General features: G+C 32.8%; 3 protein-coding genes and 1 long non-coding RNA gene across 4 annotated transcripts; 2 read left to right on the top strand and 2 right to left on the bottom strand.

Annotated features, from left to right (window-relative positions):
• Positions 1 to 639: 639 nt before the first annotated feature.
• Positions 640 to 2,488, bottom strand: LOC144548464 (signaling peptide TAXIMIN 1). Its single transcript, XM_078297136.1, has 2 exons — positions 2,211 to 2,488; positions 640 to 907 (listed from the first exon to the last, which is right to left on the bottom strand). The coding sequence occupies exons 1-2, from the start codon at positions 2,318 to 2,320 to the stop codon at positions 784 to 786; spliced, it is 234 nt and encodes a 77-aa protein (XP_078153262.1). The 5' UTR covers positions 2,321 to 2,488; the 3' UTR covers positions 640 to 783.
• On the top strand, positions 917 to 1,562 carry LOC144548465 (uncharacterized). Its single transcript, XR_013509368.1, has 2 exons — positions 917 to 1,118; positions 1,343 to 1,562. It is a non-coding gene; the product is annotated as an uncharacterized LOC144548465 (long non-coding RNA).
• A 7,052-nt stretch (positions 2,489 to 9,540) lies between the features above and the next one.
• Positions 9,541 to 12,699, top strand: LOC144548461 (uncharacterized). The gene is made up of 5 exons (XM_078297133.1): positions 9,541 to 9,694; positions 10,760 to 11,306; positions 11,572 to 11,688; positions 12,314 to 12,363; positions 12,464 to 12,699. Exons 2-5 carry the CDS (start codon positions 10,821 to 10,823, stop codon positions 12,567 to 12,569), a joined length of 759 nt encoding a protein of 252 aa, XP_078153259.1. The 5' UTR covers positions 9,541 to 9,694; positions 10,760 to 10,820; the 3' UTR covers positions 12,570 to 12,699.
• Positions 12,700 to 13,901: 1,202 nt separating this feature from the next.
• LOC144548699 (carbonic anhydrase 2-like) lies at positions 13,902 to 17,318 on the bottom strand. The gene is made up of 8 exons (XM_078297430.1): positions 17,122 to 17,318; positions 16,885 to 16,946; positions 16,679 to 16,727; positions 16,162 to 16,278; positions 16,015 to 16,068; positions 14,963 to 15,048; positions 14,551 to 14,650; positions 13,902 to 14,035 (listed from the first exon to the last, which is right to left on the bottom strand). Exons 1-8 carry the CDS (start codon positions 17,305 to 17,307, stop codon positions 13,904 to 13,906), a joined length of 786 nt encoding a protein of 261 aa, XP_078153556.1. The 5' UTR covers positions 17,308 to 17,318; the 3' UTR covers positions 13,902 to 13,903.
• Positions 17,319 to 18,193: the final 875 nt, after the last annotated feature.

Here is an 18,193-nt window from a genome sequence, read left to right on the forward strand (position 1 = left end):
TGTTCTTAAGCTCACCAAGTCTCTTGGTGAACTCAAGTTTAAAACTCGTTAAATCAGTTTCAAATGATGAATCCGAACCATTGAAACCCACCTACCTTACGAGTGATGCGTCTACATGTGAAAATTTTAAACATTCAAATTAATTTAGTATAAAGTCAAGCGGTCAAAATTAGAAGCTTAATAAATTAGTTTTGATGCATTCATTTTTCGAACGTTTTTTGACCGCTTGACTTTATACTAAATTAATTCGAATGTTTAAAATTTTTATATGTAAACGCATCACTCGTAAGATAGGCAGATCTCAACGTTCGGATTCGTAATTTGAAGCCGATTTGACGAATTTTAGACTTGAGTTCACCAAGGAACTAGAACACCCTAGTTCTACTCGCATTAATATACTTAAATTTTCAAATCATGATTTTTTTTATCCTGCCAAACCTTTTTCAAATCATTCAGTTGTCACTATGATTTCATCCCGGCATTCTTTCCCCCTTTTTTTTGTTTTTTTTTTTTTTCATTTTCTGTTAATTTTTTTAGTTTCTCTACCCGGTGCTTGTGTTGATTTTTTCTTTCCACTCTATGTAAACATCTACTTCTTCATTTCAATGAAATTTAGTAGGTAAAAACCTTCTAATGATAAAAAAGATTGAACAAAAGATGAAATTTATTTACACAAAATAATGCTGCATGACATATAACAACAATATTACTAGCAATCAATCATACTGCAAAGTGTACTCATATTTAAAAAATAAGCATAAGATAAAGAATGAGAAATATGGATTAACAAGGGATCTGCTTAGTGAACCATTTCATGACATGGAGAGGTGCTTTTATGAGCTCAATAGCAATTTCCACAACTATAGTCACACACAAACAACAAGGGCAGATGCATGACAGAAGCAACCTGCACATATATATTAATATTATATACAAATAAGTAATGTTGGTATCTGGTTCACTTTACTGGCATAAACAAAATTACAAAAAAGTTGTTCACTTATTACCAATTTTGAAAAACAAAAAGATGCTTTCTTTATGCTATTTTCTCCTCAAACAATAATATGTCCTTTTTGTGGATAATTGAAAGGACTAGTTCGACAATACCATAAAATCAGGTGTCCAAATGAAAATTTACTATCAAGTCTACGGTAAAGATTTTAACAAAGCACTTTTGGCTTCATACAACGCAAAACTATAGAATCAAAACAGCATTGCATAATGATTCATGCGCTGCATGAAGCCAAAATTACTCTGTTAAAAATCTTTACCCCGCAATTCAGCTTAATTTCTACACAAAAGATGTTTTGAAAAGACTAATTCGACAATACCATAAAATCAGGTGTCCAAATGAAAATTTACTATCAAGTCAAGAACCTTTCTTCAACTCTACGGTAAAGATTTTAACAAAGCACTTTTGGCTTCATACAACGCAAAACTATAGAATCAAAACAGCATTGCATATGATTCATGCGCTGCATGAAGCCAAAATTGCTCTGTTAAAAATCTTTACCCCGCAATTCAGCTTAATCTCTACACAAAAGAGATGATAGCAAAGAAAAATTTGATATCAAGTCCAAGAACCTTTCTTCAACTCTACGGTAAAAATTTTAACAGAGCAGTTTTAGCTTCATGCAGCGCAAGAACTATAGAATCAAAACAGCATTAACAATGATTAATGCGCTGCATGAAGCCAAAATTGATCTGTTAAAATCTTCACCCCACAATTCAGCTTAATTTCTACCCAAAAGATGTTTTGAAAAGACTAATTCGACAATACCATAAAATCAGGCGTCCAAATGAAAATTTACTATCAAGTCAAGAACCTTTCAACTCTACGATAAAGATTTTAACAGAGTAGTTTTGGCTTCATGCAGCGCATGAACTATAGAATCAAAACAGCATTGCATATGATTCATGCGCTGCATAAAGTCAAAATTACTCTGTTAAAAATCTTTAGCCCGCAATTCAGCTTAATTTCTACACAAAAGAGAGAATAGCAAAGAAAAATTTACTATATAAGTCCAAGAACCTTTCTTCAATTCTACGATAAAGATTTTAACAGAGTAGTTTTGGTTTTCATGCAAGGCATGAACCACAGAATCAAAACAGCATTGCATATGATTCATGCGCTGCATGAAGCCAAAATTACTCTGTTAAAATCTTTACCCCCAATTCAGCTTAATTTCTACACAAAAGAGAGAACTTACCCGACAATCCAGATGATGACTCCAACAATGGAAACGAGAAGAGCGAGAAACGCAAAGGGAAGACCTAGAAGCCACCCAAGCGGCCTACACTCACAATCGCCACTACCCATCCTTAATGAATTTTACGAAATTGAATATAGGGAAGAAGGTAAAGAGAAAGAGAGAGAGAGAGAAATTGAGCAGAGCAATAACGGGACAAGGGAAAGTGAGAAATTAGAGGATAGATATAATTGGAATTTGGTCAAAGGAAGGAAGGTTCGGAGAGGGAAATTATTGTATTGTCAAGTCTAAAAAGGCGATAATAGAGCAGTAGAGCAAAGCAGCCAAGCAAAAACAGGGTTTCAGATCTATCTCGTAAGTCGTAAATAGGGAATAATGATATTGACAGAGTAGTTTTACCTTCATGCAGTTCAAAAATCATATGTACCTGTTATATCTGTGCGCTGTATGAAGTGAAAACTTCCCTGTTAAACATAAGGGTAATAATATTGACAGAGCAATTCTAGTTTGATGCAGTTCACAAACCGCATGAAACCCTATTTTAACTCTATTGTATGTACGTTGTATGAAGCCAAAACTTCTCTGTTAATATCTTTACCCGTTAATCGGATCGAAGCCTTTCTAGTATGGACCTAAATCAATTATTCAATTATGACAGCACCTAAACCAACCTACCAATCCATTCAATCCAAGTGTCATATTCTCTGAGGTAACAGAAATATTATGTTTAGATCTGACCGTCCAATCAGAATCCGGACCAATCCGATTATCATTGAACAGTCCCGATCTGAACAGAAATATTGTGTTACCTCAGGGAATATGAATTCCCAATCCTGTATTCTTAATCCATATCCGCTGTCTTGTACTATGATACAAGGAAGGTGGCAACAAACAAATCCTATGAGATCTCCATGCCATAAATATTGATGTGGTAATTATAATTTTAATTAATATAATGTGTGTAGTACTTGTTAATTTAAATTACTAAAATGGTTATTTGTTTAAAAATATCACATCAGATTTTTCAAGTACTAATTTTGAAAAAAAAATATAATGTTAGTAATTACAAAATTATCAATTATGCAAATTAATTCTTTAATGTCAATTTTTTTTAGGGATACAAACATTCTAAAATTGATATGAAAAAGTTGCTAAATTATTGATGTTGTAGATGACTTTTATTTTTATAATTAGAGGAACAAAAATATCTAAAGAAAGCTCTTGATACACTCCAAGTTTCTCCTTTTTTAAAAAAAAAAAAAAATGTATAACGAAAGCTGCTAAGGCACCCCAAGTTGGCACCACAAAGTTGTCACAAACGGAGTTCACATAATAATTTCACTGTACAATGGAACACCTAAACATAGTAATGTATTCTTGATTTTTTTATTTTATTTTTATAAATTCCTCCATAAAATATATAGAATAAAAAAACATCTAGTACTTCTCTCTTAATATTTTTGGACCTAAGAATTTGTCATTGAAGGTCAATTAGATATGAAATTTAGAAATACATAGGTATTTGTTAATAATATTTTTCCGAATAAGAGAGCAAATGATCATATCGATCTTTAGTGATCATTTTCGAAAATTATTTTGTGATCCAAATTGAAGCTATTTGTATAAGAAATATCACAACAAGCGTTAAAAATCAACACAAATAAATATTAATTATAATTTGAAAGTACAGGTCAATTGTCAAATTGAACATAGTTGGGCTTCAACTTGGAGAAAAATAACAGTTCTTGTTTCTTAATTCTAACAACGTTTTCGTTGATTGACACATTTTGTAAACTAATTTAATTTTCAAACTTTTAATTCTCGGTCTAAAACCATTTAAACCAAATTGAAGCTATTTGTATAATAAATATCACAACAAGCGTTAAAAATCAATACACATAAATAATAACATAAATTTGAGGGGCCTCCAAACCAATATGCGCCCAGGCTGCATATTAGCTTGGAGGCCCTGATATTTTTCGAAATCTCCATAATTTGAGGTGTTTTTCTTTTTTAATATGGTATAAATAAAAATTTCGGTTAATCATCAAATTGAACATAGTTGGGCGCCAACTTGGAGGAAAATAACATTTCTTGTTTATTAATTCTAACAACGTTTTCCTAGATTGACATGTTTTTTGTAAGTTAATTTAATTTTCAGATATGTTTGCCATAAAATAATGGGAAAATTGTGAGATTGCCACTACAAAACCTTGAAATTGTGAGATTGTCACTACAAACTTTAAAATTGTGAGAATGTCACTATAAAACGTCCACAATTGTGAAAATGCCATTAACAGTGTATTCTTATAATATTTTTATCAAAAATTAATTTGAAAAGGCGATATCAACTGGAGTGTTACTTTTTTGTATGAAGGGTATAATCGGAATACAAAATTATGTATATCAAAAAAGTATTTTTCAGTTATTTTTTGATAAAAATATTATAAAAATACACTGTTAATGGCATTTTCACAATTATGAACTTTTTATAGTGGCATTCTCACAATTTTGAAATTTGTAGTTGCAATCTTACAATTTCAAAATTTTATAGTGGCATTCTCACAATTTTTCCTAAAATAATAGGTTTCACAATCAGAGCAGGCGACTGAGACAAGTCTGATTGGTCAAGAATTTAATGAATGGTCAGAAATGTGCCAGCGCAGATTGTAACCAACTGCATGTGTCAAATTTCTCTTTCCCCTCTTTACTTCATCAATTTGTCTCCTAACGATATCTTTCCAATAAAATATTAATTAAAAAAACACACGGTGTCCCGAATGAGACTTTGAAGCATAGCGATAAATAAATTATTCAGATTTAGTTTGATAGAGTTAACAATTTATAATTAAAAATAATTCAGATATAATTTAAAAATAATATAAAATAATTCAAATTAAACATCTCAGTTCAGTTCTATGAGAGAACAAAAATTCATCTGCAAGATAACAAAAGATGAGATCAAACTTAAAATTAAACTTGTTAGATAAATTAAACTGCAACATTGACAAGGCTACATTCCAATTTCCAAGCTTCAAATCGCTTTCCAAGTCACATCTGCAAATTAAATACATACACGTTATTACTTTAATATTACCTATGATCTTTAATGCATATAATCAAATAATATATGCAAAACAACTAATAAGGAATGTTCAATGTCTAATTGGGGAAAAATAATTTTGCTCCAAGTTACTTAGTCAAAATTTATAAAAAAGGTCACCATTTAACATTTGAAAGGACCTATATGGGAAAAATAATATACATAACCATTTTTCCATGAACAAAGAAAATAATAAAATAAAATCTTGAAAAGTTAAACTAGTATATCCTTTGGCCCAGAAAATTAAAATTCATTGTATCAATAATTTTTTTTTTTTTTTGAAAAGATATACTGGTATATCTTGTGGCCCACAAAATTTAAATTCATTGAACCTGTAAAAAATAAACTCACTAAAAAATGTAGAAAGTTTCACAAATAGAAGGAAAACATAAATAAACTCACTTAAAAATGAAATAATAAAAATATAAAAAAAACAAAAGTATTTACTACAAAAGCCGTCTTCAATTAAAGGAAGATACTGTTTTACAATTGCTATAGAGCAAAAGTTCATAGAGGTGTTTTAAATAGTAAATTATCTGACCTGTTTTACTAATTACCATTCAATGCAGATAATGCTTTAACTCTTAATTTTTATTTTGTTTTTATGGTTGACAAAGTCAACAATTGTATTGATAAAAAAAAAATTTATTCACAAGATTCCTACTATATTACTAATGGAGTTGGTTACGGCTCAATATTTGAGTTTTCAAAATCCTAACGGTCGATCCGAACCGTTCAACATGATCTCCATATGAATATGTACTTGCAAACCAAATTTTACATTTTTTAGGATTTTTTTACTACTTTTTTAGACAGGTAGAAAATCACTTGATCTGAATAATATAAAATTTTCAAATAAGGAAAATATGAGAAATATAATTATTTGAGATAATTATATATGATACTACAATTAATTAGATTAATTGTATTTAATTAATTCAAATAAGGAAAAATAGAATTTGTCCCACTAAACAAAAGCTCAATGGTTGTTGTTAATTATGGTCCATGTTTATTTTAATAAATAGTTTTCATAATTTAAAGTTTGCCCAAAATAGTTTACCACGTTTTCTGAAAAAAATGGTTGTGCAGCATTTCTTATTTGGCTCACATATCTCTCATAAGAAATCCATTTTTAGCGTTCTATATATTTCTGGAAAGGTGAAAGAAATATTTAGAACTTTTACTATTTCAGGGAAGCCAAATTAGAAACAGATCATGGTAAAAAACGTGATAGAACATAGTGCTTAATTTAGACTAGTGGTTTGCAACTCGGGTGGGTACGGGTACCCCGGGTATACCCGTCTCGGGTACGGGTACGTCTCGGGTACGGGTATACTCGGGTACAAGGGTATTCGGGTACGGGTATGGCGGGTATAATTTTCAAAACCCATACCCTACCCGTCCTATACCCTTACCCGTGTACCCTTGACGGGTAAGGCGGGTACGGGTACGGGTAGGGCGGGTACGGGTATTTTTTTTTTTTTTTTTTTGCTGTTTTTTTTCTGTTTTTTTCTGGTTTTTTTTGGTTTTTTCTTATTTTTTCTGGTTTTTCCTGATTTTTTCTGGTTTTTTTCTGATTTTTTTGGGGGGAAAAATCAAATTTTTTGAATTTTGAACTGTGATGAACAGTACTCGGGTATGGGTACTCGGGTAGTCGGGTACGGGTTTAGTCGGGTACGGGTTAACTCGGGTAGGGTAAACTCGGGTATTGGTCTAAAATAACGGGTCCGGTCCGGTTTTTGCCCGTACCCGCGTACCCGAGTACCCGACCCATACCCGGGCTCGGGCACGGGTACCCTAGCTGGCGGGTACGGGCGGGTATACCCGTTAAGGGTATTATTCAACCTCTAATTTAGACTACTATATTATGGAAACTGTTGCGCATGTTTCGTATTTTGATCATAGCGCCCTCATACAAAGTCCGTTTTAGGCGTACTATATATGGATGAAAATTTAAAAGAAAGATCTATAATTTTTCCTTGTTGAGCAAGACCGAATTCAAATTAGATTGTGGTAAAAACGTGGTAGAACATGTGGTTAATTTGGAAACATAACTCACATTCCTTGTTTGCTATATATAGTATCTCTCTCATTCCTTTTGAGAATGAATTCGTTTTGAGAGTTGAAGTTCTGCCAAAACTCTCTCTCTTGTTTCATATCTCATATGTTGAGAACTCACAAACCCTAAAAACTCAAGATCTAGTTATGTCATTTTAGTCCGGCTCAATTAATACTCGTTTGATAGAATAACAAGGTCTAAACTCCTTATTCTATCTTTTACGCCACAACCAAACATGATGTATAGTGCTGCTCCTCATCCTCTGAGAAGTCATCAGTACTATCAAAATCAAAGTCGTCCAAAACAGAAGCATTTGGAGTATGATCCAGTTTTCCTTTAGTAGGCTCATTTGGATCCAATTAAATTTTCATGCCTTATTCTATTGGGTCCGCCCCCTCTAATGGATCTGGATCCGCTCCATTATTTACCCAAGGGTCCGCTCCTTTCACCCTAGATCCGCTAGCCCCCTTGTCGGATCCGCTGAAGACTCCATGAGGTGCCAAGAACTCCCACTTCTCCTTTGTCGCCCTTGCTGCCAACTCCTGTGCTGCCCGGATTGTCTCCACTGCCACCGCTTTGATCCGCTTTGATCCTCTATTGTTTGGACATCATAAATTACTAAATTGCCCCGGCAGCACCTCCGCTGAAATGCTACCGGCAGCAATTTAGCCATGCCCTATATATATATATATATAGAGATAGGCTAATGTGCTTCCATAAGCACTTGGCCCGAAGTGCTGCCACCCCATTTTCGATTTTTCAAAATCCAAACAGTCGATCCGAACCGTTCATCTTGTTCTCCATATTAATATCTGCTTGGAGACCAAATTTTACATTTTTTGGAATTTTTTTGCTATTTATTAAGCCACTTTGAACTCTGTATATATATATATAGAGTTAGGTTGGGGTGCTATGGATAGCATAGAGGCCTCTATGCTACGGCTCAATATTTGAGTTTTCAAAATCCAAACGGTCGATCCGAACCGTTCATCTTATTCTCCATATTAATATCTGCTTGGAGATCAAATTTTACATTTTTCTGAATTTTTTTACTATTTATTAAGTATTTTACAAAATTGTTGATCCAACGGTGGCTGCACAAAACAGTAAAACCGTTGGATTAGCGATTTTCAAAGTGGCTTAATAAATAGTAAAAAAATTCAGAAAATTATAAAATTTGGTCTCCAAGCAGATATTAATATGGAGAATAAGATGAACGGTTCGGATCGACCGTTTGGATTTTGAAAACTCGAATATTGAGCCGTAGCATAGAGACCACTATGCTATGCATAGCACCCCAGCCTAACTCTATATATATATATACATATAACTACTAAATCAATTTATAATTCCTAATTTAATTACTCTTAGTTAGAATTCAATTATTTATTTATTTACATAATTTAATTTATTCCCTTTCTTAGTTTCATGATTGCAATGAATTTTAGATTTATTAAATATTTACACTTTATTTATGGTGTTATATTTTATCTTATTTGAGTGTAATATTGTCTTAATTAATATAGTTTTTTTATAAATTATTTTTATCAATTTTTTCTTACTTTTTGGGTACAAAACAAGGCTTCTGCCAAAAAAACCCGAGTTACCGATCCGATTCATCCGATTCCGGTTGATTCATCCGATTTTGATAATACTCGTACGACATCCGATTCTGATAGTACTCGAAATTTAATTAGTGAGATTTAAAAATTAAATTATAAACACGTAATAATATTCGTACGACATTATAAATTGTTACGAATCTTCGATTCGAAATTTGGACTAAAGCAGATTTTTAATAAATTAAATGAATACATATTAAGTTCTGGATTGCTTGGACCATTGGATTTAATCTCAACACGAATCTTGAACTCATCCTACACTTTAATTTTTAAATTGATGAAAGGAAGGGATTTAAACCCATTTGAATAAAAATTTCGGGTCCGGCACCGAATCCATATCATCTGCATTAACGCACCTGTTGAGTTAATTTTTTAGGCCGTGTGATCAGGCCCATGCCTATTATGCATGAGGCCATTAATATTAGTGCGGATTTGAATTGGACGGTCAGATCTTAACTCTAAATTTGTGTTAACTCAGAGGATACGAATTCGTCCGGCACCCCTATTTATCTCCTTTTCTCTTCCCGTGTTTCACCGACAGTGGACCCCACGCACCTCTCTTCCTTCCCTTTTTCCCTTCTCTCCCGTTCACGAAGAAACAGGAGCGACTCCTCAGCGACCTCCATGAAACTTCTCCTCAGCCGGTCTTCAGCCTTCTCCTCCAGGGACTCATCTCCTCCTACGACAGAGCACAGTCCAGGTTAGTAGGAAATCGGAATTTTTTGAAATGAAATCGGCTCAAATCGGCTCAACTCGGTAAAACTCGGCCGAGTCAAGCACTGTTCATCCGAGTTTTGCTGAGAAACTCGCACAGGCACGAGACTCGGGTAAAACTCGGAATCGGCCGATTTTTGGAACCATGGTTTTAACCTTACTTTGTATAGCCTTTGTTTATACAGCATCTCAGCTGTTAATTGCTGATATATATGAATCAAATTAAGATCTACTTGACAGCTAACTTGGTACACTTTTACTTGGCTAATAAACACTTTGCTACAAGTGATGATGCTTGATGCATGATCTTATTTACCATCAAAAAAGATATATGACTGGATTATGTGCAAGCAATATTTTATTTAGTTAAGATGTATGGTCTTTGATCTTTCATTCATTCTAGGTGACGATGCAAAAAAATAAAATAAAAAGTTATGATAAATCAACAAACAGATAACCTCAAGTATTTTTTTAGTTGAGCATTTTGTAGTCTAGTGAATGTTTTCCAAGCACTATGGTCTGCCTTTTTCATTTAATACTTGATTTTTTTTCTGTCAGCAGCAAGGTATTTTACTTTATGTTTTTGCTTAGGTCATCTTTATTTACTTTTTATGTACCAGTTTGTTTTTTACCAGCAAGATGTTTTATTTTTAATGTATCAGTTGGTTTTTAGTGATGTTTTGTCCAATGCATTTTTAAATGTTAAACCAATTGAATATTGTTCGTACCAGTAAGATTGGTACCATTTGGTATCAGTACCAACTCAGATATAAACATTTTATGTCCAAAACTAGTTGAACTATTTGTTTGATAAATTACTTTAAGCTACAAATTGAATGGATTTAAGTATATACTTTAAGGGCATAAAAGTCATTTACTCTAATGAAATAATTTCTCTTTTATTACGTGTACATTTCAATCAATAAATAGAGAAGAATTCAATTCTGGTTTATTTTTATTCCGATCAACAAATTTCAATTATAAATCATCTCTATTGAATACTATTGAATTGAAATCAATTGAACTCTAACACCTTTATTGTTCTGATCAGACCCTTAGGCGTTCCGATCAGAGGGCAAATCTAGTGGCTACTTCTCAGCGGCAGCAACAAAATGCTCTGTTCTCTCCCAAACGCAAAATCCAGTTCCACATGGCTCGATCGCCTTCACACTCTCAAGGGTTTAAACGACTCCATTCCTCCTTCCTCAAACCCTAACCCTAACCCCGATTCACAAATTATTTCATCTAATTCTGATGTGATAACTACCATCTTATCTGATCTCTTTGTCATGGATCCTCTCCATTCAAATCCCATCTCAAATTTCAATTCTAAACGAGGTTTACGCAAGCAACCTACACCTAAAATTTGCATTTTGAAGAATATCGTCACAAATGCTGATATGGCGGATCTCACGATCAAGGCTATCAAGAAAAATCACCGAGTTCAAGAGAAGAAGAAAAAGAAGAAGAAGAAGGGGAAAAAGAGGATTGAAGCGGGTTCGGGCATGAAAGGTCGAACCGAGGCAACTGTTATTGATACAAGCACGCCCGGGTGGAAATCTGCTAAGATTTTGATTCGGAAAGGCTCCATTTGGAAGGTTCAAATTCAATTAGTTTTAACTAAATTCGGCCTCAATTTGTTTAAATTAAGCCTAAATTGGGATTATTGGACTTCAATAATCCCAATTTTACCCCTAATCTGCTATGATTTTGATTCAAAACGGCTCCATTTGGAAGGTTCTGCCTTTCATATTTAGAATTCAAATTCAATTAGTACTAATTTTGCTTCAATTTTGCTTGAATTGGGATTAGTGGACTTCTATAATACCAATTTTACCCCTAATTATGTTTTTGGTCTGACAGATACGGGATAAGAAGCAATTGAATGCAGGATCAAATAAGAGGAAACGGCTTAATCTTGCTTCTAACAAAGAGCAAGAGCTGTCAGATTCTGAGAAACCTTCTGATTCTTTAGAGCAAGTAAATGTTCCTCTATTTATTCATTTATTTCTATGTTTGTTTCTGTTATCTATTAACATGCCACAAAAAAATGGCTGACACATTTGATTTTTAGATGTAAATAGGCATAGAAGGTTTTCTCTTTACTAGACATGAGATAAACAATTGATTGTGAGTGAGTCTATGGTGCTATGCATAGCACGGATAGGTCCGTACTACAGATCAATATCTTTGTTTTGAAAATCCTAACGGTTGATCTGAACCATTCAACATGATTTCAATATGAATATATACTTGCAAACCAAATTTTACATTTTTGGGAATTTTTTTACTATTTTTTAAGATAGGTAGAAAATCACTGTTTTTGGATGGTCCAGAATTTTCAGATCAAGTGATTTTCTACGTATCTTAAAATATAGTAAAACAATTCTAAAAAATGTAAAATTTGGTCTGCAAGTACATATTCATATGGAAATCATGTTGAACGGTTCGGATCGACTGTTAGTATTTAAAAAATATATTGATCGGTAGTACGGACCCATCTGTGCTATGCATAGTACCATAGGCTCACTCGTAAACTATTTGCATAATATAAAACTAAACTATGTGATGTTCAAGTTCTCTTAGAAACATTTTTTAACTGCAGGAAGATGACTATGAAGACTCAATTGATCTAATTCAAATTTCAGTTAAAAGGTATTCACTTGAGTTATTCAATTATTTACCAGAAGTTGCAATTTATTCTTTCTATTTTCTCAGTCACTTGTTAAACTTGTGTATTTTTTTTTTTATTTAGGCCAAAGTGCTCCAAACTACCATCTATTCCTGAAGCAGCGAAATCAATAGCACTCCATTTGAAAGTTAGAACCAATGGCAAGAAAAAAGAAAAGGTCCAGTCTTGAAGTAGTGTTAATCTGCTTACCTTTTGACTTTTGAGATCAAAAGTGTTTTATTTGTTTTTTTTTATTTTGTTTTTAAAATTGTACTTGCTTAAGAAAGGTTTTTATAACTGTGCTTCTGGCTTAATATTTATTCTTGTTGTATTGTCAATTAGGCCCTAGTTAATCTAATTTACTGTTTATTTGATCAATTGAGTGGTAGCAAAGTCTTTCATTCAGGCTTCTTGTACCAGTTTGAAGCCAGTTGTATTTTTAATTGGAGACCCCCAGCAAATCACTAATATAATAACTGGATATAAAATACCTTTTATTCAAGTAAACAATTTTAATACTTCATCTAGAGAATGAATTAATATCTGATGACGTACATTATCATGTAATTTCAGATTAGATCGCAGATCCCTTTTTACTTTGTTTGCAGCCTCTGAACGAAAGAATGAATCACCATATATATATCTATTACATTTTTAAGGGAGACTTAATTGTTCTGATTTTCTTGGGTTGCCTAGACTTCTGAAGCTTTTTCATAGAATCTCAAAGTGATAGTAGATTCACTGCTGATTTTACAAACAAGAGAACTATTTGGGAGGAATGGTAGGGTTTAATTAATCATCCTATGAATCTAAATAACTAGCTATAGTAAATGGAACAAGTTTGGAATTTGAGGTTTAGGGTTTTTGCTTTTACAGTCTAACAATAGGCTACTCGGATTTATATATATATATGTTTTGAAATTAATTTCCAAATTATATCTTAAAGTCATGTTATTTCTCATTGAAGTTTTGTCATAAATTTATGTGCAGAAAACAATTGCTGGCTTGAGTATTAATTAATAAGAAAAAGAATCACACAATTATTGTCTTGTAATAGAGGATCAGTACACAGTGTTATAGAGTTGTTAACTTATAAATCATGGCTATAAATGCATGATGTATATGCATATATGTACTAAAGATAGATCAATACAATATATCATTTCATTACTTTATCTCTTTCTTAAATCATATATCTTGTCTTGTCACAAAAAACACGGATCTAAATATAGGATTATGCATATCATTTACGTTGGAATAACCTAAGGAAAAGAATAACTAAATTAATATTTCTAACAAATTAAACTGATATATATAATGAAACGTGCCCTCTTGGTGAGCAGATCACACTCTAGTTTTGCTCTTCATTTATAAATTAATTACTAAGATGGGGACAAGGAATAGATCAAAATGCATCATACAATGCCACCAGGTTAAGTTACATATTCATGTACTACTTAATTATCACAAGTTCAAACAAATGTGCATGATGCATGTCTTGATGCAGCTAGCAGTGTAATTAAATTATTTGATGATCTCAAATGTGCCGTTGACGAAGTCGTAGTGAGCTCCAAACAGCTTGAGCTTTCCTTTCTTCCACTGTTCCATCACAAACGGGTACGTCTTCAGGTTCTCTATTGATACTTTCACAGCTTCCTGAAATTTTATAGCGTGCAATTTAGTATTATTGTTGTTATTATATATGCAAGTGTTTCTTTTCACTCTTGTAGCAATTTTTTTAATCTAAAATCACACCGATCGATTACACACTCATATGGTTTTGCTCTAGCTAACCAACTTTAAGTAGTATCAGTTATCATCCACGCTGCGAAAATAACTTAAAAATGGGACATCTGCTAATGCAAGTCACAATTCCACTTCATTTATATATGTACTTACACAACAAGAATGAGACACTTTTCGCGAGGATAAAAAAGTGATTTTTTGCGACGGACTACTTTCATTGTTCAATTTTTTCTTTTTGCGATGGACGACCGTCGTAAAAGTACTTTTTTTCTCGCAAAAAGTGTCTACTTTGTTGTAGTGTTAATAATTTATTTATTTAACATATTTCTTTTCGGGTGGGACTGGATTAATCAACCAAGAAATTAAAAAGAAAGTGGAAAAGATTTGAAAGACAAATATATATGTTAGTACAAATTAACTTGTACCTTTTCACAAATGGCGCATTGATCATCCAAGGACATGGTGCTGTGTTCAGCTTTAACCTTTATTCTTGCAGGGACTATATTCGCCCAATAAATATTCTCACTGTTTAGTTTAAAAATCGTAAGACGGAGAAGTTTGTCAAAATTAAAATGACAACATTAATTAGTATATATATAGTACAAGCAGTGCTTAATTAATTCACTCAAGATGGACAAACATTTTCATAGATATTCAGTTAAGGAGGAATTAATTAGTTTGCTGATTGGCTATAATGCATTAATTAATTAACTATATCTATGCATAATTAATGTTTTTCAGTTGAAAATAAATTACTCAAGTTGTGAACAGATATTAATTAAATCTAACAAAATATATATAATAGAAAATATGTAATTTGCATATATACAGACTTACGGGCTGTTGTTTCCATCATATTTGATGGTCATGAGCTTCTTAATTCCATTACACTTGGAATGTCCAATCACCACTATGTTCTCCACCTAATTAAACAACTCAATGATGTTTACAAACCCTCATACTAAAAAAAATAGCTTCACAAATCAATATATTATGAGTTGTGCCCACCGGTAAATATTGCATTATAGTTTTTTTACTCTTACATTCATTATATATAATCAGGGGCGGACCTAGAGTATTCCAGGGGTCCCATGGATTTTGAGTTTTAGTGGAGATTGGGATGTTACGATCGACTTTGCCCCTCTCCTGAAATTTTTTTTACCCCCTCTGGATGTTTGAATTGTAATTCAGGTTAAATTTAGAGTTAAAATTAAAATAATTTTTTTGAATTATGATTGATAATTATAATTATAGGTTAGAGAATCAGAAATTACAAGTCAGAGTATTGAAAAGTATAAGTTAAAGCAATGTTTTTTTTATCAAGTACCTCATTAGTTAATGGATTAAAACCTGATTAACTATTTAAACCCGGTTCGATATTTTTTTGCCCCCCTTGGCTAAAATTTTGGGTCCGCCCCTGATTACAATGAAGAACATTGATTTTGTTTATCCATTGATTGGACCTTCTACAATTTGGACCAATTAGAAGTTCTACCATAACTATTAAAAAGTCTGGTAATACCAGGGAGACATATATGTTTTACTTAAGAGATCTGCTTGGGTCCGATGCCCATTGGACCCAAAGTGGTTCTAATGAGTTCGGTAACTGTCGGATCTGCTTTAGAATTCATGTATACGGATTTTAAAGCAGACGCGAAATTGTGGGCACAAATCTTAAAGCAGATCTGACAGTTAGCGAATCAATTGGAACCACTTTGGGTCCAATGGACATCGGACCCAATTAGCTGCTTCCTTTACTTAATTGGACTCTCTTATCAAGTTTTGATGCACTAATTAATGTATCAAATTATTTACTACTGTCAAATTAATTAATGTATTAAATTATTTTTTACTTATTCCTTCTTATTATTTTTACTTGAAGGTCTTACCTTGAGGTGCAAAACAGCATACTCAATTGCAAATCCTTCACTGGTGTATTTGTTCTGCATTCATCCACAGAAATCACTAAATCAAATTTTATTGAAAGGAAACTAACATATAATAATTTCATCATATTTATATTTATTGAAATTTACTTTGTCAAAGGAAGGGACCATGCTGGCAATGTTGCGAACAGTGAAGGCCTCACCGGACTGGAACCCGAGCGTGATTGACGGGCAAGCACGCGAGTCCGAGCAGGTAAACAACATAAACTGTCACACAAAAACCAAACAAATTGCATTGAGGAAACTATGGCAAGTTTCAAAATTTGAAACATTTCAATCCTCAAATGTGCATTATCATGCAAATGAAGTCATGTTTGTGGTTTAGAGCAATTCAAATAATGAGTTCCACAGTTCAAAACAACAAGTATACATTTTAAATACCAGTTTGCACTCTATGGATAAATGTGTATTTTGAAAATTTCAAATGATGAGTAAAGAAATGAATTCAAGATACTTAATTATCAACTACTGTATTAATTAAACGGAAATTAGTGTATATAATTATTCTGCTGTAGCCAAATACAGAGTATCAAAAAGATTTAATCATGAAAAATTTCAGGTGTGAGTTCAAAGAACTTGAAAAACAAACTACATATATAAATCATACCTTGGGCCATTCTCTATCTTTGAGAGGACCAAACACATTTGGCTTCTTGCTGAAAAAAATTCAGAAATTAGAAAGATCATAAACAAGCCATATAAAAATCTCAAAAGAATTACAGATCATAGAATGAAAGAATACAAAATCAGCCTCCAAAAAGAAAATATTTCATAAATGGAATATGTCAGTTATATATATGCATATATACTCACTCGTACACCTCGGTCTTGAACTGCTTAAATCCGGTAATTAATCTCTCGACCGGATCCATCTCCTGACAGATTCCACCAAATTAAAATTAAAAATAATCAAGTTCAACAATCCAACGAGATAAAATCTGAACAAGTTGATTAATTAATTGCAATAGGTCACAGGAAGAAGAGAAGATCAATCTCGTACAAATTAAACAAAGATAAATTGAAGTTAATAGACAATAATAATTTACTTACCATGTCAACATAAACTCCAAGTGTGTCAAGCCATGTTGCACACCGTCCATAGAAACCGATAACTTTACCATTAATCGCCGGAAGTTCAAAAGGAGTTCCTTCCTCCTTGCCGTATGGTCCGTAAGATCCAAAATTCGTCTCAAATTTGAGTGATCTAACAACAAAATATCCAAAAAAGGAACCCATATGGCCTTTAACAGAGGTAATGTATTCGGATGGCTGAAGAGTGAACTACAAAAAATTCCACCTATATTAATTAATCATAATATATAGAAGTTTGTTATAGGGTAGAAAATTAATTAACAAATTAAGTTGTAATACCTCTGACAAACTTCCTCCTCCTCCGCCCCACTGATCGGTGCTTTCCTCCTTACCATTACGCAGAAAATGCACGGTAAGTGCATCAACAACCCAAGCATGTCGAACACTGACCTTAACAATGCGAGTGATGCCGGTGATGTCCATATCTTTTGCTGAGCCGCCAGTACCACCACATGGCCCTAACTTCTTTGAGAGAATTACTTTTCCACTTGAAGCCTTCAATGAATTAATTAAGTCAACACAATTCACAATAATAATTTACAAGGTACATAAGTTTCTCTCTGGTATATGGACATACATTCATTCAAATTGCCTAACAAAACCAAAGTTTAGACCTTTGTATTAAGAAAAAAAAGGTTAATCCATACCATATATTTCTTTGGAAAATGAAGACAAATTATGACAAGTGAGGATGATAAGGAGGGTAGCCTTAGCCTCTGTTATATTATTCAAGTCACATAGTGGCTCATCTAGTCATCTTTGCTCTTTGTTTTCTCTTTAATTGTCTCCCTTTTCTCTTAGTTTCTTTTACAAGTGGACCCTACCTCATTAAATATCTTCTCTCTCCTTTCTCTTCCTTCATGGAGAAGGCATTGGCTTCCAAAACTCCAATCAAATTTATATCAAAAAAGGGGCTTATGACTGTTGATTATTTAGTTAACCATTAATTAATAGATAGTCCCTGCCAACCCATGAGTGTCCCTAATAATAATAATAATAATAATAATAATAACAACAACAACAACAAGAA

The sequence above is a fragment of the Carex rostrata genome, chromosome 33 (genome assembly GCF_964058835.1).
Source record: "Carex rostrata chromosome 33, lpCarRost1.2, whole genome shotgun sequence".
Classification (NCBI taxonomy): Eukaryota; Viridiplantae; Streptophyta; class Magnoliopsida; order Poales; family Cyperaceae; genus Carex; species Carex rostrata.